The sequence below is a fragment of the Orcinus orca genome, chromosome 10, assembly GCF_937001465.1.
Source record: "Orcinus orca chromosome 10, mOrcOrc1.1, whole genome shotgun sequence".
Lineage (NCBI taxonomy): Eukaryota > Metazoa > Chordata > Mammalia > Artiodactyla > Delphinidae > Orcinus > Orcinus orca.
In genome coordinates, this window is record NC_064568.1 from 34,934,589 (window position 1) to 34,956,873 (window position 22,285).

The following is a 22,285-nucleotide window of genomic DNA, read 5'->3' on the forward strand; positions in this document are numbered from 1 at the left end:
GTCTTGTTCCTCATCTTAGAGGAAATGGTTTCAGTCTTTCACCCTTGAGAATGATGTTGGCTGTGGGTTTGTCATATATGGCCTTTATTATGTTGACGTAAGTTCACTCTATGCCTCTTTTCTGGAGGGTTTTTATCATAAATGGGTGTTGAAGTTTGTCGAAAGCTTTTCCTGCATCTGTTGAGATGATCATATGTTTTTTCTCCTTCAGTTTGTTAATATGGTGTATCACATTGATTGATTTGCATATATTGAAGAATCCTTGCATTCCTGGGATAAACCCCACTTGATCATGGTGTATGATCCTTTTAATGTGTTGTTGGATTCTGTTTGCTAGTATTTTGTTGAGGATATTTGCATCTATGTTCATCAGTGATATTGGCCTGCAGTTTTCTTTCTTTGTGACATCTTTGTCTGGTTTTGGTATCAGAGTGATGGTGACCTCGTAGAATGCGTTTGAGAGTGTTCCTAGCTCTGCTATATTTTGGAAGAGTTTGAGAAGGATGAGTGTTAACTCTTCTCTAAATGTTTGATAGAATTTGCCTGTGAAGCCATCTGGTCCTGGCCTTTTGTTTGTTGGAAGATTTTTAATCACAGTTTCAATTTCAGTGCTTGTGATTGGTCTGTTTATATTTTCTATTTCTTCCTGGTTCAGTCTCGGAAGGTTGTGATTTTCTAAGAATTTGTCCATTTCTTCCAGATTGTCCATTTTATTGGTATATAGTTGCTTGTAGTAATGTCTCATGATCCTTTTTATTTCTTCAGTGTCAGTTGTTACTCCTTTTTCTTTTCTAATTCTATTGATTTGAGTCTTGTTCCTTTTTTTCTTTATGAGTCTGGCTACTGGTTTATCAATTTTGTTTATCTTCCTCAAAGAACCAGCTTTTAGTTTTATTGCTCTTTGCTATTGTTTCCTTCATTTGTTTTTCATTTATTTCTGCTCTGATCGTTATGATTTCTTTCCTTCTTCTAACTTCAGGGTTTTTTTGTTCTTCTTTCTCTAATTGCTCTAGGTGTAAGGTTAGGTTTTTTATTTCAGATGTTTCTTGTTTCCTGAGGTAGATTTGTATTGCTATAAACTTCCCTCTTAGAACTGCTTTTGGTGCATCCCATAGGTTTTGGGTCATCATGTTTTCATTGTCATTTGTTTCTAGCTGTTTTTTGATTTCCTCTTTGATTTCTTCAACGATCTCTTGGTTATATAGTAGTGTATTGTTTAGTTTCCATGTGTTTGTATTTTTTACAGATTTTTTTTCCTGTAATTGCTATCTAGTCTCATAGCGTTGTGGTAGGAAAAGATACCTGATACCATTTCAATTTTCTTAAATATACCAAGGCTTGCTTTGTGACCCAAGATGTGATCTATCCTGGAGAATGTTCCATGAGCACTTGTGAAGAAAGTGTAATCTGCTGTTTTTTTGGATGGAATGTCCTATAAATATCAATTAAGTGCATCCTTTTTAATGTATCATTTAAAGCCTCTGTTTCCTTATTTATTTTCCTTTTGAATGATCTGTCCATTGGTGACAGTGGGGTGTTAAAGTCTCCTACTATGATTGTGTTACTGTCGATTTCCCCTTTCATGGCTGTTAGCATTTGCCTAATGTATTGAGGTGCTCCTATGTTGGGTGCATAAATTTTTACAATTGTTATATCTTCTTGGATTTATCCATTGATCATTATGTAGTGTCGTTCTTTGTCTCTTGTAATAGTCTTTATTTTAAAGTCTATTTTGTCTGATATGTGAATTGCTACTCCAGCTTTCTTTTGATTTCCATTTGCATGGAATATCTTTTTCCATCCCCTCACTTTCAGTTTGTATGTGTCCCTAGGTTTGAAGTGGTTTTCTTGTAGACAGCACATATATGGGTCTCGTTTTTGTATCCATTCAGCCAGTCTATGTCTTTTGGTTGGAGCATTTAGTCCATTTACCTTTAAGGTAGTTATCAATATGTATGTTCCTATTACCATTTTGTTAATTGTTTGGGGTTTGTTATTGTAGGTCTTTTCCTTCTCTTCTGTTTCCTGCCTAGAGAAGTTCCTTTAGCATTTGTTGTAAAGCTGCTTTGGTGGTGCTGATTTCTCTTAGTTTTTGCTTGTCTGTAAAGGTTTTAATTTCTCTGTCTATTCTGAATGAGATCCTTGCTGTGTAGAGTAATATTGGTTTTAGCTTTTTCCCTTTCATCACTTTAAAATTGTCCTGCCACTCCCTTCTGGCTTGCAGAGTTTCTGCTGAAAGATCAGCTGGTACCCTTATGGGGATTCCCTTGTATGTTATTTGTTGTTTTCTAGTTCTTCTAGGTCCTAAAAGTTTTTTTTTTTTTTACATTCCCTTTCTGATATTTCATTGTTAGTGTAAAGAAATGTGGGGAGGGGAGGGATAGTTTGGGAGTGTGGGATTGACATTTACACACTGCTATATTTAAAATAGACAACCAACAAGGATCTGCTGTTTAAAAAAATGCAAACAATTTCTGAATGTTAATCTTGTATCCTGCTACTTTGCTGAATTCATTTATTAGATCTAGTAGTTTTTGTTGAAGTCCTTAGGGTTTTCTATATCTAGTATCATGTCGTCTGCATATAGTGTCAGTTTTACCTCTTCCTCTCCAATCTGAATACGTTTTATTTACTTTTTTCTTTTCTGATTGCTGTGGCTAGGACTTCCAATACTATGTTGAATAGAAGTGGTGAGAGTGGGCATCCTTGTCTTGTTCCAGATTTTAGCAGGAAGGGTTTCAGCTTTTCACCATTGAGTATTATATTGGCTGTGGGTTTGTCAGAAATGGCTTTTATTATGTTGAAATATGTTCTCTCTGTACCTACTTTGGTAACAGTTTTTATCATGACTGGATGTTGAATTTTGTCAAATGCTTTTCTGCATTTATTGAGATGGTCATGTAGTTTTTGAATTTTCTTTTGTTTATGTGGTGTATTACATTGATTGATTCGCATATGTTGAACCATCCTTTTGAACTTGGGATGAATCCCACTTCATTGTGGTGTATGACCTTTTTTGCGTGTTGTTGGATTTGGTTTGCTAATATTTTGTTGAGGATTTTTGCATCTATATTCATCAAAGATATTGATCTGTAATTTTCTTTTTTGGTGCTATCATTGTCTGGTCTTGGTATCAGGGTGATGGTGGCTTAATAGAATATCTTTGGGAGTGTACCCTGCTGTTGAATCTTTTGGAAGAGTTTGAGAAGGATCACTATAAGTTCTACTTTGTATGTTAGGTAGAATTCACCTGTGAAGCCATCTGGGCCTGGACTTCTGTTCATAGGGAGTTGTTTTGTTTTGTTTTTTGTTTGTTTGCTTTTACAGATTCTATTTCATTTCTAGTGATCAGTCTGTTCAAATTAACTATTTCTTCTTGATTTAATTTGGTGGGCTGTATATTTCTAGAAAGTTGTCCGTTTCTTCTTGGTTGTCAAATATGTTGTCATATAATTGTTCATAGTATTCTCTTATGGTTTTTTTTTTAATTAAAAAAATTTTTTTTTTGGCCACACCATGCATCTCGCAGGATCTTAATTCCCCAACCAGGGATCAAACTTGGGCCCACAGCAGTGAAAGTGTGAAGTCCTAATCACTGGACTGCCAGGGAATTCCCTCTCTTATGTTTGTTTGTTTGTTTTTTCTTTCTTGTATTTCTGCAGTATCAGTTGAGATTTCTCCTTTTTTATTTCTTATTTTGTTTATTTGGGTTCACTCTCTTTTCTTCTGGTGAGCCTGACCAGAGGTTTGTCAATTTTGTTTACCCTTTCAAAGAACCAGCTCTTGACTTTACTGATTTTTTTTCTATTTTTTAATCTCTATTTTATTTATTTCCTTCTGCATCTTTATTATTTCCTTCCTTTTGCTGACTTTAGGTTTTGTTTGTTCTTCTTTTTCTAATTCTTTTAGGTGGTATGTTAGGTTGTTTATTTGAGATTTTTCTCATTTTTTAAGGAAGACCTGTATCACTATGAACTTCCCTCTAAGAACTGCTTTTGCTGCATCCCATAAATTTTGTATGATTGTCTTTTCATTGTCGTTTGTCTCAAGGTACTTTTAAATTTCCTTTTTGATTTCCTTGTTGACCCATTGGTTTTTTAGTAGCATGGTGTTTGGTCTCCATGAAATTATTTTTTTCTCATTTCTTTTCCTGTGGTTGATTTCTAGTTTCATGCCGTTGTGGTCAGAGAAGATGCTTGAAATAATTTCTATACTCTTTAATTTGCTGAGATTAGTTTTGTGCCCTAGTGTGTGGTCAATCCTAGAGACTGTCCCATGTGCACTTGAAAAATATGTGGGGTTTTCTTTGATGTAATATCCTGAAAATATTGGTTAAATTTGTTCTGTTGTATCATTTAGGATCTCTGTTGCCTTATTGATTTTCTGTCTAGGAGATCTGTCCACTGATGTGAGTGGGGTGTTAAAGTCTCTTATTTCATTCCCATCAGTTTCTCCCTTTATGTCTGTTAGTATTTGTTTTATGTATTTGGGTGCTCCTATATTGGGTGCATATATGTTGACGAGTGTAAAATCCTCTTCTTGTATTGATCCTTTTACCATTATATAGTGTCCTTCTTTATCTTTCTCTGTGGCCTTTGTTTTAAAATCTATTTTGTCTGATATGAGTATTGCAACTCTCGCTTTCTTGTCATTTCCGTTTGCATGAAATATCTTTTTCCATCCCTTCACTTTGAATCTATGTGTGTCCTTTGCCGTAAGGTGGGTCTCTTGTAGGCAGCATATTGTAGGCTCTTGTTTTTTTAATCCAGTCTGTCACTCTACATCTTCTGATTGGAGGGTTCAGTCCATTGACATTTAAGGTAATTATTGATATGTATGTATTTATTGCCATTTCAAATCTTGTTTTCCAGTTGACTCTGTGTTTCTTTTTTGTTCCTTTTTCTTTTTGTGGTTTGATGATTGCCTTTTATTTTATACTTGTGTTCTCTTCTTTTGGTTTTTGTGAATCTATTGTATGTTTTTGATTTGTGGTTGCCCTGTTTTTCAAGTATGTTAACCCCTTCCTATATCTTCTTGCTTTAGACTTATAGTCTTATAGGTTCAAACACATTCTTAAAAAAAAAAAAACTGCATTTTCTTACTCTCCTTCCCCACATTTTATGATTTTGATGTCCTTTTTTACATTTTCATGTTTATCCTTTTGCTGTTCTTTTGTTTATCATCGCTTTCACAAATAGGTTTTCGTTTTTGTTTTTTTCTTTTTGATCTGTACACTGGCTACTTTAAGTGATTTACTTTCCAATTGTGATTTCCTTCTTTATATATCTTCTTGCTTCTTTTCTATCTAAAGAAGACCTTTCAATATTTCTTTTAGGTTAGGTTTAGTATTGCTGTATTCTTTTAGTTTTTGCTTGTCTGAAAAATTCTTTAATTTTTCTCCTATTCTAAATGATATTCTTGCTGGTTAGAGTATTCTAGATTGCAGAATTTTCTCTTTTAAGGCTTTAAAAATATTTTGCCACTCCCTTCTGGCCTGCAGTGTTTCTGTAGAGAAATCAGCTGATAGCCTTATGTGGTTTCCCTTGTAATTAACTCTTTGTTTTTCTTTTGCTGCCTTTAGAATCCTCTCTTTATCTTTAACTTTTGCCATTTTTATTATCATATGTCTTGGTGTAGGTCTGTTTGGGTTCATCTTGTTTGGGACCCTCTGTGCTTCCTGTACCTGGATATCTGTTTCCTTCTTTAGGTTTGGGAAGTTTTCAGCCATAATTTTTTCATATACATTTTCAATCCCCTTTTCTCTGTCTTCTCCTTCTTCCCTATTATGTGTAGATTGGCATGCTTTATGTTATCTTATATTGCTTTCGTTTTTTTTTTTCATTTGGCTTTCTGTCTGCTGTTTTGATTGGGTAATTTCCATTATTCTGTCTTCCAGATCATTTATTCTTTCTTCTGCATTATGCATTCTGCTATTCATTGCCTTCAGCTCAGCTTTCATCTTAGCAAATGAATTTTCTAATTTTTCCTGGCTTCTCCTTATAGTTTCTAGTTCCTTTTTTACAGTAATCTGCATTTCTCTGATAGCCTTTCTTAATTCCTTCAGTATTTTCATTTTCACCTCCTTTTTTTTAACATCTTTATTGGAGTATAATTGCTTTACAATATTGTGTTAGTTCACCTCTTTTTTGAATTTGATGTCTGTTAGACTGAAGAGGTCTGTTTCATTGCTTGTTCCTTCAGGGGAATTCTCTTGGTCTTTTAACTGGGAGTGGTTCCTCTGCTTCTTGATTTTGCTTATATTTCCCTTACTCTGTGAGTTTAGGAGAAACAGTTATCTACTGTAGTCTTGGAGGGCTATTCATATGCGGGAGCATCCCTATGTGGCATGTGTGGGTTTAATATTTTTTTGGTGTGAGGGCTGTCTTTGGTTTGGATGCTTGCTGTCTGTTTCCTCAGCGTGTACTGGCCGTTATCCCCTTGCCAGGGGGTGTGCAGGTGTGTGGCCCACGCGGGCTCCCAGGAAGGCAGGGGCAGTGTTTGGTGCCAAGTCAAGGGACCCTCAGTGGCAGCAACGGTCCATGCCCGTCTCTGAAGTCCAAGGTGGCAACGGTGGCTCGCACCTGCCCTCAGAGTTCCAGTAGGCGGTGCCCTACATGGAGAAAGAAGCTCCTATGGTGGCCCTGCCCCTCTCTTTCACGCCACCCAACAGTGGCGCCTTGCCTCTCTGGCGGGCCCAGGCTTCTTCCCATACTCCCTCAGTTGTGGTGAGCACACCCTGGCCCCCACAGGCTGCCTTGACACAGCCAATCCCAGTCCTCTCCCTGGCCTGACCTCTGAAGCCCAAGCCTCAGCCCTCAGTCCCTGCCGCCAGTGAGGGGACTTAGCAGTGCGCAGAAACATTTCCTTTTTCACAGCTCCCTCCTGGGGGCACAGGTCTTGCCCCAATTCCTTTCTCTCTCTCTCTCTCTTTTTTTCTTTTGTCCTACTCACTGATGTGGAGATTTTCTTGCTCTTTTGGAAGCCTGAGGTCTTTTGCCAGCGTTCAGTAGGTATTCTGTGAGAATCGTTCCACATGTAGATGTATTTTTGATGTATTTGCAGGAGAAGGTGAGCTTCCTGTCCTACTCCCCCACCGTCTAGATCCGATCCTGTATTGTAAGTTTTCTGATGAGAAGTTTGCAGCCACTCTTAAATTTATTCCTCTGTACATATGTTTTTTTTGGGGGGGGGCAGCTGCTTTGATGATTTTTTTCTGGGGTTTCCGCAATTTGACTGTGATGTACCTAGATGTGTTTCTCTTTGTATTGATCTTGCTGAAGATGCTCTAAGCTTCTTGAATCTCTGGTGTTTTTGTCTTGCATTAATATTGGGAAAGTCTTAGCAATTATCTCTTCAGATAGCTTTTCTCCCCTGTTCTTTCTCTGTCCTTCTCTGCCTCTCTCCCCTTCTCCCTCTGCTTCTCCTCTCTCCCCCTCTTCTTTTTTCCCTTTATCCCTTTCCTACTTCTGGGACTCCAGTTGTCTATACTTTAGACAGTTTGATATTATCCCATGCTCTCAGTTGCTCTTTTCTCTCTCTCTCCCTCTTTCACTCCTTCTTCTCTTTTTATTTCCCTTTGGATAATTTTTATTAACCTAATGTTCAGTTTCACTTATTCTTTTCTCTTCTATGTCCAGTCAACTTATTCATTTCTGGTAATTTAAAATTTTTTTTTAATTTTTAGCAGTTCTGTTTGTGCCTTTTTTAATAGTTGCCAACTTTTTGCTGAAATTGCCTATCTGTTCAACATGTCCACCTTTTGAACTAAATCTTTTAAGATGTTAAACTTGGTTATTTTAAAGTCTTTGTTTGATAGTTCTAACGTCTGGATGGGTCCCCTTGGTCTGGTTCTGTTAACTGCTTTTCTCTTTATAATGAGTCATTTCTTTTTCTTATTTCTGTGTCTATTAATTTTTTTATTGAACGCGTGACCTTGTGTGTACAGGATAGTAGGGACTGAGGTAAATAGCGTTTATGCCTAGAAAAGGGCATGCGTTTTATTCTATCAGGTCGTTAGTGTGGAGTGTTGAGTCAACCCAGTTGGGAGTTGTGCCGTGGGCTGCTGCTGCCTTGTGCTAGCACGAGGCCTGGAGTGCTGGAAGGTTCTCAGAATTCCTGCTTCAGATTTAGCTTTTAGGAGGCCTTGCTGCCTCTTTCTCCTGTGCCTGCAGGAATGGGGTGGGGTGGGTGGGGTGGAACCTTTCTCTCCACTCTCACCTCTTAGTCTGCCTCCAGTGATAGGCTGCTGCTGTTACTTGGTATAGGCTCATGGAAGGGGTCGAGGGATTTATCAGGGTTTTCCTGAGGTTTTCCAGTTCTCCTGTTGCAACCTCAGTCTTGAGTGGGCCTTGTGTGCCTGAGCCTCATGGGTGGGGCTTTCTCAGAGGTTCCTGTGTCAGTGGAGGTCTTGATGGGATATCTTGACTCTTTTCCACCTCTGTGCACTGAGCATGTTGGGATTAATATGAACATTGTTGGGAAAGGATCCTCCAGAAGTTATTGGTGTTTGTTAAAACTCCAGCACTCAACAGAGTGATCTTAAAAGATTGTAGCTCTGACCCCATCACGTGCTGAAAAGCCCTCTCGTGCCCTCTGGGGCCCTTAGGTCAAAGGCTTTGAGCTCTTTAGTCTCCAGCCTCTCACCCTGACCTTCCTTTGGTTATTTATGTAAGTCTTGTGTGTCTCCCTAGTCCCAGACCATCAGTTTTGAGAGCAGATGCCTTGTTTTCTGAGTATTGCTAGAGAGGAAATGGTGCCTGGCACGTGGTAGGGACTCAGCAACTGTCTTACTGTCTTGAACAGATGAGGAGTGAGGGTAAACCTGGAAAGCCCCTGTTTTCCAGCAGGTAGACTCCTGCCCGGCCTCCAGGTTCATGCACAGATGTCACAGGGAAGCCTTTCTGGGGACCTCCCCACTCCAGTGCCCCCAGCCGTGTGCTCGTCGGTCCCACAGGACTGATATTCCTGCTTGTGCTTCCGCTCGTTCCTCCTGGTTCCCCAGGGCAGTGACGTGCCAGCCAGGCCTGCCCCACCCAGCGCCCGGCAGGCACCTGGCAGGCCTGCAGGGGCCCTTTGCTGCCCTAGCTTTGGGCTGATTCTGCAGTGCATGCTGAGTTAAACTTCTCAAAACCTCTTTTTCTGTTTTAGGGAAAGTGAATCGTCACATTCGCCCCGTGGAAGTAAGAGGACTTGGGCTGGAAGCATGTGGTGCATCCTTCGAGGCTGGAGGCGAGGGAGCCTGGGCCCATGGGGAGCCCTGGGGCAGCACTGGCCCCGGGGCATCCGTGCTCTGGCCAGCGAGCGCCCCCGGATTGGGGGTGAGTACAGCCACGTGGTGGTGGGTGCGGGCTCCGCTGGCTGCGTGCTGGCCGGCCGGCTCACGGAGGATCCCGACAAGCGAGTGCTGCTGCTGGAGGCCGGGCCCAAGGATGTGTTTGCGGGGAGCAAGCGGCTCCTGTGGAAGATCCACATGCCCGCAGCCCTCGTGGCCAACCTGTGCGATGACAGGTACAACTGGTGCTACCACACGGAGCCGCAGCCGGGCCTGGACGGCCGCGTGCTGTACTGGCCACGTGGCCGGGTCTGGGGCGGCTCGTCGTCGCTCAATGCCATGGTCTACATCCGTGGGCACGCTGAGGACTACGAGCGCTGGCAGCAGGAGGGCGCGGCGGGCTGGGACTACGCGCACTGCCTGCCCTACTTCCGCAAGGCGCAGGCGCACGAGCTGGGTGCCGGGAGGTACCGCGGCGGCGACGGCCCCCTGCGGGTGTCCCGGGGCAAGAGCGGCCACCCGCTGCACCGCGCGTTCCTGGAGGCGGCGCAGGAGGCCGGCTACCCCCTCACCGAGGACATGAACGGCTTCCAGCAAGAGGGCTTCGGCTGGATGGATATGACCATCCACGAAGGTAGCGCGAGGCCTCCGATTCCCCATCTCCCAGGTTCCTCCTCTAAAAACGAAACGCTGCTCTATCACAGTCCCGACCCTCCTGCCCCCACCTGTCATGGTCAGTAAGTGTGGACAGACTGGGACTGGTTTGAGGTGGAGGGGATATGACAGATTACACTGGCGACAGGCCACAGAATACCATTCAAAGCCAATGAGAAGTGACTTGGAGATGGTGACCCCTTGGGCATCCTCTGGTCCCTGTTGGTGTGGAATGAAGAGGCAGCTCTCCGGCCATACAGCCCCAAGTTTTAAAGCCTTACAGATGGGCGTACTGAGGCACAGAGCAGTGACGGGCCTTGCAGCAGGGCAGAGGCAAGGCCCGGGTGGACCCAGGGCTCTCATTATCAGCCACTCCTGGTCTCTGTCGTCCTGTCAAGGGTGAGGGATGTTTTCCCACCTGCATCCAGGGGCCCCAGGTAGATGTGGATGTCAGTTGGACAGGGTATTTTGGTCTCAGCCTTCCTTTGAAGGCAGAACTTGCACAGTCGGGGGAAGGGCAAATTCCCTCTTTCTGCAGTCCTTCCCTACCTCCCCCTCCATGATAGGTGCCTAGGGAACAGGCTGGGGCTGTGACTGATCTCCTTGCTCTGTCCTGCAGGCAAGCGCTGGAGCACGGCCTGTGCGTACCTGCACCCGGCACTGAGCCGCCCCACCCTCACGGCTGAGACCCAGACATTTGTGAGCAGGGTGCTGTTTGAAGGTACCCGTGCAGTGGGTGTGGAGTACATCAAGAACGGCCAGAGCCACAGGGTGAGTGAATGACCACCACATGGGCAGCTCACATGGCAGGGAGGGAGTGGGCAGTGACCCCGTGGTCATGCTCAGTCAGTGTGGGTGGGTAGGAGGCATGTCCTTGTCTCCATCAACATGATGATAAGGAGTGAGCAGCTGGTGGCAACAGCCTGAAAGACTGTCCCCAGGAGGTGGTGGCCTGGCAGAGGTGAGGAAGCCCCAGTCTAGCCACCTGCACAGGGCCCATGGTGCCCGGCCATGAGTGCCCCCATGAACCTCTTTCTGCTGTTGCCTTCCACACTTGTCCAGAAATTGATAGGTTTATATCAGAGGCTTTAAAAACCGTACCTGTGATCACACTCCCTACTTCTGCACTGTGCTGTTTTCCACTTAGGGGCATGTGGGGATTGTTCTGCATCCCACGTGAAGATGTCGCTCACCATGTGCTTTATTTAAACTGCTTGTTTGAGTGCCTGCTTCTATTTATCTCATTTAAGCTCTAGAGTCCTGTTTTTAAGACCATCGTTACGGTCAGGCTGTTGCAGAATACATCAGAGTATGAACCACGCTTGATTCATGATCACACACACCCACAGCTGCACGTGTGGGCTACTGTCACCTAGGGGCGCCCTGAGCATCCTCTTCCTTGCTCTGGAGCCTGTGGGCAGGATCCCCACCCACCATGTGGGTGCGTCATGCCAAGGCCGTATTCTTGGGGTTCTGACTGGCTTTTCTGGGAAAGTGTGAGCTGCCTGGCCCCTCGCCTCTTCCAGGCTTTCGCCAGCAAGGAGGTGATCCTGAGTGGAGGTGCTATCAACTCTCCGCAGCTGCTCATGCTGTCGGGCGTGGGCAATGCAGATGACCTCAAGCAACTGGGCATCCCGGTGGTGTGCCACCTTCCTGGTGAGCTCCCTTCCCCACTGCGCCCCAGAGGTGTCCCTGTTAAATAAAAGTTATTATACTTTATTAGCATGGAGTGGGGAGGGGACAGGAGTCAGGGCTCCTCAGAACTGTCACATTGTTCCCGCGAGCCTGAAGGTCCCCCAGGCCTCGCTGGACTCCTACCCCCAGCGAAACCCCAAGCTTTTGTGTCGTTTTCCTCCCTTCCCCAGACATCCCATCCCTCTCAGTAGCGAGGCACCTCTAGCAGGGAGCATCTGCCCGTAAAGCCCACTGGGCCAGGCTCAGGCAGGTCAACAGGGCAGCCGTGTGGCAAGAGGGGTCCGGGCCTTTGTGTTGTCCATCCTCAGGACACACCAGCTACCCTGACATGCTGTTCATGTTCAGATGGTTCTCCCAGGCCTAATATTTATTTCATAGACTGTTTCTGATGCCCTTTGGAGCCTGTCCCTGTCCCTCTTGCCCTCTCTTATAACTCAAGCTCCCAGAGCTTGAAGTTTTATCATAAGAGGTCTTTGAAAGTGCTGGTCCATGACAGTGACCCGCCCAGTGTCCCGTTTAGCTTGGATGGGCTCATGCTGGGTCTGCACAGCATGACAGGCCTGCTTCCCTCCTTCCCCAGGCCAGGGGTGAGGGTGCAGGGTCAGCCATTCTGGGACAGCTCACTGAGTGGTGCCGGCTGGAGGCGTGGGCACTGCCCCGGTGGAGGGTGCTGGCTTAGCAGGAAGGCACCTGGATGGTTACAGGTGCTGCCCTGGGAGCGAGTGTCAAGGGCAGGCAGCTTTGGCAGCATCTGAGAGAGCCAGACATGGCTGGGAGTGAGGGAGTGGTGTCCCTGGGAATGAGCAGGAGCTGGCCTGGCAGATAAGTGGGTGGAGGAAAAGTTTTCAAAACCAGGGGATGTTGAGAGGCCAGCTAAGCCCCTTTGGGAGACATTTTCCTAACCACCCCCTCTGGTTTCAGGAGTTGGCCAGAACCTCCAAGACCACCTGGAGATATACATCCAGCAGGCGTGCACCTCCCCCATCACCCTCCACTCAGCACAAAAGCCCCTGAGGAAGGTCCGGATTGGCCTGGAGTGGCTCTGGAAGTTCACAGGTGGGTGTGCTCATCCATGATTTTGGGAGAGATGTTCTGTGGGCAGCACAGCCTCCCTCCTGAGGTGCTTAGCCCAGGCTGTGGCTCCAGATTGCTGGTTCAAAGCTGAGCTATGCCATTTATTTCAGCTCTCTGAGCCTCAGTTTTCCCATCTGCAAAATGGAGATATGCCGTTCCTGTGTGGCAGGTTGGTGTGAGACCAGACGCGATACACAGGGCTTGCCCGGGGTGACTCTGCAGGGGCTGGGTGCTGCCCTTCCTGATGGATGGATAGGGATGGCCTCATCCTGGACACTGCCTGGGGCCCAAGGGGCCAGGAGAAAATGCAGAGAAAGGGCACTTGATGCTGGACCACAGCTTCTGTTTCTCAGCATTTTCCATGCGGTTTCTAGCTGGGTCTCAGAGTACTGAGTTTGGCCAGGAAGTAGTGCTTCGAAATCTTATTCACTCAGCATGCATTTCTCGCACACCTACCGTGTGCTGTGCTACATGGTGAGAAGTGCTAATAAGGCAGGTTTTCTTAGGGAGTTTACGCTCCAGTGGAGACAATGGAAGGAAACTAAGTAAACATGCTAAGTTTTAAGTACAGTGAAGGAATAATTAGGATGTTAAACTGGAGAATGGTGGCAGGGGGTCTGTTAGGCAGGAAGAATACGTGTAAAGGCCCCGGGGCTAGGCATTGGGTGTGCTTGAAGAATGAATTTGTTGGGCCAGGGAGACTGCAGCACCTTGAGGAGGAGGCGGTGCAGGTGTTGCAGGGCCTTCCAGGGCCGGAGAGTAAGCTCTTGTCTAACACTCGGAAAGGAACTGTCCGATGAGACACACGTGCTGACAAAGCAAAAGACTTTATTGGGAAGGAACCCCAAGGCAGAGAGCCTGGGGGAACCCAGGAGAACCGCTCTGCCACGTGCCTCGCAGGCTCCGGTTTTATGGTAATGGGTTAGTTTCTGGGTTGTCTCTGGCCAGTCATCTCGCTTGGCCCATCGTCTGACTCAGGGTCCTTCCTGGTGGTGCGTGCGTCTCTCAGCCAAGATGGATTCCAGCGAGAAGGACTCTGGGAGATTGGTCTTCTCCTCCTTCTTTTGCCCCTCCCGAATTCTCCCGGGAGATATGTTAGCTTTACTGTTGAGACTTCTCGTTTTGATGCTAATGCCTCTCAAATTATGAAAACTATTAATATTACCGCCGTTAGTGAAATAAATGAGCCTATGGATGAGACAGTATTTCATGTTGTGTATGCATCTGGGTAGCCGGAATATTGTCATGGTATTCCAGATAGACCTAGGAAATGTTGTGGGAAGAAGGTTATATTTACAGCTACAAATATAATTACAAAGTGAATTTTTGCTCATGTTGAGTTGAGTGTATAACCTGAGAGAATAGTGGGAATCAACGTACAAAGCCTCCCATAATAGTGAATACTGCTCCCGTTGATAATATGTAGTGGAGGTGTGCGACTACATAATATGTATCGTGAAGGACAATGTCTAGTGATGCGTTAGCTAGGACAATTCCTGTTAATTCACTTACTGCAAAAAGGAAAATGAAGCCTAGGGCTCGTATTGTGGTGGGAGATCATTCGATATTACCTCCATGAAGGGTTGCTAGTCAACTAAATACTTTTACTCCTGCGGAAATAGCAATAATCATAATGGCTGATGTAAAATATGCTCGTGTGTCCACATCTGTACCTACTGTAAACATACGGTGAGCTCATCCAATGAATCCTAAAAATTCGATTGATATCATGGCTCATACTTACCTATATATCCAAAAGGCTTTTTTTTCCTCCTGAATAATAATTTACAATATGTGAGATTATTCCAAATCTAGGTAAAATCAGAATATAGACTTCAGGTTGTCCGAAGAATCAGAATAGGTGTTGATATAAGATTGGATCACCCCCTCCCGCGGGGTCAAAAAAGGTTGTGTTTAGGTTTCGGTCTGTTAATAGCATAGTAATCCTGGCTGCTAATACAGGTAATGATAATGGCAGCAATACAGCTGTAGTTAAAACGGATCATTACAAATAGTGGTGTTTGATGTTGGGGTGTAGTGGGTGGCTTTATATTAATAATTGTAGTAATAAAATTAATAGCACCTAAAATTGAGGAGACACCTGCTAGATGTAGGGAAGAGATGGTAAGGTCTTCTGAAGCTCCAGCATGGGCTAGGTTTCCAGCTAAGGGTGGATACACAGTTCAGCCTGTACCGGCACTGGCTTCAACCATTGATGATGCAAGTGGTAGTAGGAAGGAGGGTGGAGGTAACCAGAAGCTTGTATGATTTATATGGGGAAAGGCTATATCGCGTGCCCCAGCATTAGTGGGACTAGTCAGTTTCTGAAGCCTCCAATTGTGATAGGCATAACTATAAAAAAAATTATTACAAATGCATGGGCTGTTACAGGTTCATTGTAAATCTGATCATCTCCTAGCAGTGTTCTAGGTTAGCCTAATTCAGCATGAATTAACAGGCTTAAGGCAGTGTCTGCTGTTCCAGCCCAAGCACCAAACAGTAAATATAAGGTACTGATATCTTTATGGTTAGTTAAGAATAGTCAGCTGTTTATGAATGTAGGTAAAATGGCTGAGTCAGCATTAGACTGTAAATCTAAAGACAGGGGTTGAGTCCTCTTTTTGCCAAGTGCTGTGGTGAATTTTACATATTGAATTGCAAATTCACAGAAGCAGCTTCAATTCTGCTGGGGCTGCTTCCGCTTTTTTTTTTTTTTTTTTTTTTTTCCTTGCAGCAGGAGAAGTAGATTGAAGCCAGTTGACTAGGGTATTTAGGTGTTAACTAAGTTTCGTGGGAAATGTAATCCCACCAATCTAGTGAGGATTTAGCTTAAATTAAAGTGTTTGATTTGCATTCAACTGATGTAGGATATAGTCTTGCAATCCTTATTGAGCAGGAATTAAGTAACTTATACTTGCTTAGTGCTTTGAGGTCTCCTGGTCTGTGTGACCTAAATTCCTAGTCCAATACTGAAAGAAAGGATTGGTGTAAGGGATAAGAGTATTGTGGATATTACAGTTACTGTTGGTAGGAAAGTTGTTTTGTCAAATCAAATTGTCATTTTACTTTTATATTATTTATAGAGGGAAATATAGTTAGTGCTGTAGAATACGTGAGTCGTAAGTAGAAGTATAGATTGAGTGACGCTGTGGTAGCTATTAGTGTGGGTAAAATAATATTGTTATTTTTTTTTTTTTCTTGAATGAGTATTCATTTTGGCACAAATCCTGATAGTGGAGGAAGACCTCCTATTGATAATAGGGTGATGAGAATGAGGGTTGTAATAATGGGTATTTTATTTTGTGTGTGGTAGTGTGGTGGTGACTGAGCTGTAAATGAATAGTATGAATATGGGAAGTGTTATTATGATATATATTAGTAGGTTTAGGATTGTTATAGTTGGGTTTTACAATCTAATGGCTGTTATTCACCCTGTGTGAGCAATTGATGAATAAGCTGTAGTTTTTCATTGTTGGGTTTGGTTTAGTTCACCTCATCCTCCGATTATAATAGATGGTTGGATAGGCTGATGGATGGTGAGATTTGGTATCATACTGACAAGGGTGCACGTTTTTGTCATGTTAATAAGATTAAGCATGCTGTTAATGAGATGCCTTGTGTAACTTCAGGTACTCAGAAGTGGAATGGAGATAGTCCTAGTTTTATGGTTAGGGCTATTGCTATTACTATAGATGCTGTTGGATTAAAGATTTTTGTCATAGTTCATTGGCTGGAGTATATAATAGGTTAGTGATAACGGCTATTATAAGTAATATGGATTCGGTAGCTGTGTTAGAAACTATTTAGTGGATGCTGCTATAGCTCATGAGGTGAACTTTTTTATTGTAATGGGAATAATGGCTAGTATATTTATTTCAAAACCGATTCAAATAAGTAGTCAGTGGGAGCTGGTTATTACAATTATGGTCCCCGAGATAATGGTTGTTAGGATGATGATAAAGATGATGGAGTTTAATAGTACGAGAAGGATATAAACCAACATTTTCGGGGCATGGGCCCAATAACTTATTTAACTGACCTTACTATATATTATGGTGTAATGTGGTAGCACGAAGAATTTTGAATTCTTAAGCATAGGTTCAGTTCCTATGATTCTAGAAATAAGAGCGTTTAAACCTCTATAGCTTACTCTATCACAGTAACTCTTTTATCAGACATATTTCTTATGTTTGCGGAGGAATGCCTGATGTTATAATAGGTAGTGAGACATGTCATATGCATATGGCTAGTGTTAGTAGTCAGAAGTTTTTTCAAAGTAAATGTATTAGTTGATCGTATCAGAGTCGAGAGTAGGATGCTTGAATTCATAGGAAAGAAATTGTTAGTAATAGTGTTTTGATGATAAGGTTGATTTTGTATAGTTCTGGTATGTAGGGGTTATGGAACGCGCTTAGAAATAGGATTGTTGAGAAAATGTTTATTATGATAATGTTGGCGTATTCTGCTAAGAAGAATATGACAGCTGGGCCTGCTGCATATTCTATGTGGAAGCCTGATACAGGTTCAGATTCTCCTTCTGTTAGGTCAAAGGGAGCTCGGTTAGTTTCTGCTCGAGTGGAAATAAATCATATTATAGCTAAGGGTCATGATGGGAAAATTTTTCATAAATGCTCTTGTGTTGTGATGGAGGTTGAGAGGGTAAGAGACCTGTTTTTTAAGAGGACTGATAAAAGAATAATTGCTAGTGTTACTTCATATGAAATTGTTTGTGCTGCTGCTTGTAGGGCTTCAATTAATGCGTATTTTGAGTTGGAAGCTGATCCGGATCATAAAATGGAGTATACAGCTAGGCTTGATGTAGCTAGCATAAATAATACTCCTAGATTTATATTAATAAGTGGGTAGGGGAATTCGTATGTTTAGGGCTAGGGTTAGGGCTAGGGTTGGTGCAATGATAAATACGGAAATGGAGGATGTAGCTGGTCGTAGTGGTTCTTTAGTGAGTAATTAGACTGCATCAGTAATGGGCTGTAATAGGCCACATGGTCCTACGATATTTGGCCCTTTTTGAAGTTGCATATAACCCAAAATTTTTTGTTCAATTAGTGTTAGGAATGCTACGGCTAGAAGAATGGGGATAACAAGTATTAAGATATTAATTATAAACATTTTGTTAAGGGAGAGGATTTGAACCTCTGGTTATAAAGGTTTAAGTTTTATGCAATTACCGGGCTCTGCCCCACCTTAACAAACCCTGGTCTTGAGTAATATATTATATGTATTAATTAAATTAAGATTATATCATTAATTGGTTTTAAGGCATTTTTTAAAGTGGGCCTTATTTCTCTTGTCCTTTCATACTGGGAGAACTATATAGTAGATAGAAACCGGTCTGAACTCAGATCATGTAGGACTTTAATCACTGAACAAACAAACCTTTAATAGCGGTTACAGCATTGGGGTGTCCTGATCCAACATCGAGGTCATAAACCCTATTGTTGATATGAACTCTAGAATAGGATTGAGCTGTTATCCCTAGGGTAACTTGTTGATCAATTTTTGGGATCAATTAGTGATGATATGTTTTGACTGGTAAGTCTAGACTTTAATCACTCAGAGCCTTTTTTGTGTTCCAAGGTCACCCCAACCAAAATTGTCACCCCATGTAAAATTTTGTTATCCCTTGGTGGTTTAGTTAGGTTTTTTTTGCTTAATTAATTAAAGCTCCATAGGGCCTTCTCGTCTTATTTTGTTATTCCCACCTCTTCACGGTAAGGTCAACTTCACTGACTGAAAGTAAGAGACGGTAAAACCCTCGTGTGGCCATTCGTACAAGTCCTTATTTAGAGAACAAATGATTACGCTACCTTTGCATGGTCAGGATACTGCGGCCATTTAACAGTTGTCACTGGCCAGGCAGTGCCTGTAATACTAGTTATGCTAGAGGTGATGTTTTTGGTAAACAGACAGGGTTTGCGTTTGCCAAGTTCTTTTTACTTTTAATCTTTCCTTGAGTGCCTGCCGGTGTTGGATTAACAGTGTTTAATAAATAATTTAATGTTGAATTGTATTTATTTACTGTTAATTATCAGTATATTATTAGTTACTGATGTAAACTTATGCAAGGAGAAATACTTCTTGTTGCTCATAATAACATTATTACCTCTGTCGGTCAATAGATTAGTCTAGTACAAATCTAGGAGTTGATTTGCTTGTTATTGGTATTAAAGTTATTGTTGAGCTTGAACACTTTCTTAATTGGTGGCTGCTTTTAAGCCAACTATGGTGTTGTTTGTCTTTACTCTCTAGATAAGATTGTACCCATTTCTAAAAAGCTGTACCTATTTAGATAACATTGTAAAATACATTAAAATTTATAATTATGTTGGTAACTTTTAAAGTTGAACTGAAATTCTTTTCCTGGACAACCAGCTATCACCAGGCTAGTTAGGTTTGTCACCTCTACTTATAAATCTTCTATTTTGCTACATAGATGAGTTTGTTCTAATAAACTGTTCATAAGTAGCTGGTCTGGTTTCGCCATGTTTAACTTAAGTTCTTTGTTAGATGTTCCCTAGTTAAATCATTATGCGAAAGTTACAAGGGGTAAACTTTGCTTTTTGTTACTTTTAATGCTTTTTTCCTCATTCCCTTACAGTACCTACTGTATAGCACCAGAGGATATTTTAAATTTCTATCCCCTATACTTTAAATGTTGAGTGAATGTTTTATTTAGTCTGCTTATATTAGTAGATATGGGGAGAGGTGGTGTGCTAGATTTCATTCAGAGTATTCGTAAATTATGAAATCTAGGTGTAAACTAGTTGCTTTATTTAAGCTACGCTTTGATTTATCCAAGCTCACTTTCCAGTATGCTTGTCACGACTTGTCTCCTCTTGTATGATTAGTAGTTGCTAATAGATTATAGGAAATTATTATAATACTTGACGAGGGTGATGGGCAGTGTGTGCGTGCTTCATGGCCTTATCCGATTAAGCACTCTATTCTTAATTTACTACTAAATCCTCCTTTGGTTTTTAGTTTTCATAATTCGTGCGTGAGAAATATATTCTTGAAATAGAAAATGTAGCTCATTTCTTCCCATCCTATAGGTTACACCTTGACCTAACGTTTTTATGTATGATAATTATGCTTACTTTTATTCTTTTTTAGAGTTTGCTGAAGATGGTGGTAATATAGACTGAATTAGCAAGGGTTGGTGAGGTTTATCGGGGTTTATCGATTATAAAACAGGCTCCTCTGGAAGGGTGGGAAGCACAGCCCAGTCCTCTGAGTTTTAAGCTGTTGCTAGTAGAACTCTGGCCAATCATTTCGTTCTTGTAGTTATCTGGGTTTAGGGCTAAGCATAGTGGGGTATCTAATCCCAGTTTGGGTCTTAGCTGTCTTGTAGTCAGGAAATACTAAAGTCACCTTCGTAGTCAATTTTAGTTATGGCTTTTTACAGCTTAGTTAAAATTTAACTTCATTTTATATCACTCTTTAACACACTTTACACCGAGTTTCTATTAATTGGAGTTAATTATATGACCACGGTGGCTGGCAGAAAATTTACCAACCCTAGTTAATATAACTTCGTGGAACTTTGGTTTACGGCTTAATTTTTATCACTGCTGTTTCCCATGGGGTGTGGTGAAGCAGGGCGTTATGAGCCACTCATATTAGTGTGCTGATGCCTGCTCCTGCTCCTTTTCATCTTAATGATTTGGAGGGCATTCTCAGTGGGGCACAGGTGCTTACACGTGAATTTTATTAAAAATTAAGAGAAAGGCTGGGACCACACCTGTGTGTTTATGGACTTGGTAAACTCATCTGGGCATTTTCAGTGCCTTGCTTTAGATTTTAAGCTACGCTAACACGCTGTTTTTACATAGTGAAGTAATATGTATGTGGTTGGTTTATGTCGGATTTAGTGTTAAAATTTTGATAAAAGTGGTCTATATAAATGGTAAATATCTAAGTAGTTGATTGGTATGACTGGGGTTTATTTTCTAGGTCTATCTAATTCTGAGCATTCAGTTCATGGTTATCGAGTAGACAGCTAAGTTCCATGTATTTATCTGTTTTTGCCTTGTTTTGCGGGTTTGGCAAGGCATTATAGGCAGGTAGAGCATGGGATTTAGTGGGGGGTAAAGAGGGTTTGTTAAACGGGTCATTCATCTGTTTACTGCATGTGTGTGTGTGTACGTACGTGTACGTGTGTGTATGAGTGTCCGTAATTTCCTTATGGCCTGTAACCATTGATTGAATAACACCTTATGGTTGATGATGTTGGTAAATAATATTCAATTAAAGTCCAGCTATAATTTATTTGACTGTGTTAAGGCCTCAGATGGCCATAGCTGAGTCACAGCATCCCTTTAAAAATTAAAAATTAGCAAATGCATGAAATCACAGTTATGTGTAAGCGTGGGCTGATTAGTCGTTGGTCCGACGAGATGTCTTATTTACGAGGAAAGAGTGGGCTCTTTCAGGTGAGATGGCCCTGAAGTGAGAACCACTTGTCTGATAAAGTTCATTAGTAGAAACCGCCACAAGTTATGGGCCTGGAGCGAGAAGCGGGACACCCCAAGTGGGTTGATGGTTTCACACAGCCTGCTGGTTACACTTGTGATCTACTGGATATGGTACACACGTTGACTAGAATTGATTTGACTTAATGTGCTATTACTGTCAATAAGATAATGTACATGCTTATAAGCGTGGGGTAAATAATTAATGTACGATTGTAGATATAATGTACTGTGTACTGTCAGTAAGATAATGTACATGCTTGTAAGCATGGGGTAAGTGATGCACATTATACATACAATGCATTACGTACGATACGGTATTAGGTACCTAGTAATGTGGTCGTGCATATATGCACGAAGTACATAGTAGTTTATGGTAAAAACAGGTTATTTTAATACTGACATGGTACTTAATAATCTTGTAAATGTCCCGTAACAACGTTGCAGGGAATGGTTTAAGTGGAATTTCAGTTTTGGGTGCTGACGGTGGATCTGGAGCCTCCTCCTTGAGTCTTAGGGAGAGAATGTTATTCTCCTTTTCTGGTTTACAAGACCAGGGTAATAGATATACTACAAACACTCTTCATTTCAGGAGATTATTTGCAGTGATGCTAGTTACTGACATTAGTACCCAACTTTAAAAAGAAATATAAAATAGATGCTACTTGTCCAATAGTAATGAAGGGGTATTCCACGGGTTGTCCTCCAATTCATGTTAGTGTTAATAGGTCTGCTACTAGTACTCACAATAGGTGTTGGCTGAGAGAGCGAAATATTATGCTTTAGAGGTCAAAGTGTTATGCTTCGTCGTCTGGATGGATGGAGCATTGGGATGCGGGCTAGAATTAAGACTGAAAAGATTAGGGCCAGTACTCCTCCTAGTTTATTGGGGATTGATCGCAGGACTGCATATGCAAATAGGAGGTACCAGTCTGGCTTGATATGGGTGGTGTTTTGAGAGGGTTTGCTGGGGTGTAGTTATCAGGGTCTCTTAATAAATCGGGTGACAATACCACTAACATTATTAGTACTAGAAGTAGTAATGAGGCACCTAGATGTCTTGGATTGTATCGTAGGGGTGAAATGGAATTTTGTTATG

General features: G+C 42.2%; 1 protein-coding gene across 3 annotated transcripts in view; it reads left to right on the forward strand.

Moving 5' to 3' along the window:
- CHDH (choline dehydrogenase) overlaps positions 1-22,285 on the forward strand; it is a 68,790-nt gene that overhangs the window by 37,797 nt on the left and 8,708 nt on the right. For all 3 annotated transcript variants that reach the window (XR_004482326.2, XM_033424613.2, XM_004267924.4), the window contains 4 exons: positions 9,148-9,905; positions 10,545-10,696; positions 11,452-11,581; positions 12,542-12,676. Coding sequence is in view for 2 of the 3 variants with exons in the window: in XM_033424613.2 (XP_033280504.1) it covers positions 9,203-9,905; positions 10,545-10,696; positions 11,452-11,581; positions 12,542-12,676 (1,120 nt within the window). In the remaining variant the exon portion in view is untranslated. The remainder of the gene's footprint in view (positions 1-9,147; positions 9,906-10,544; positions 10,697-11,451; positions 11,582-12,541; positions 12,677-22,285) is intronic.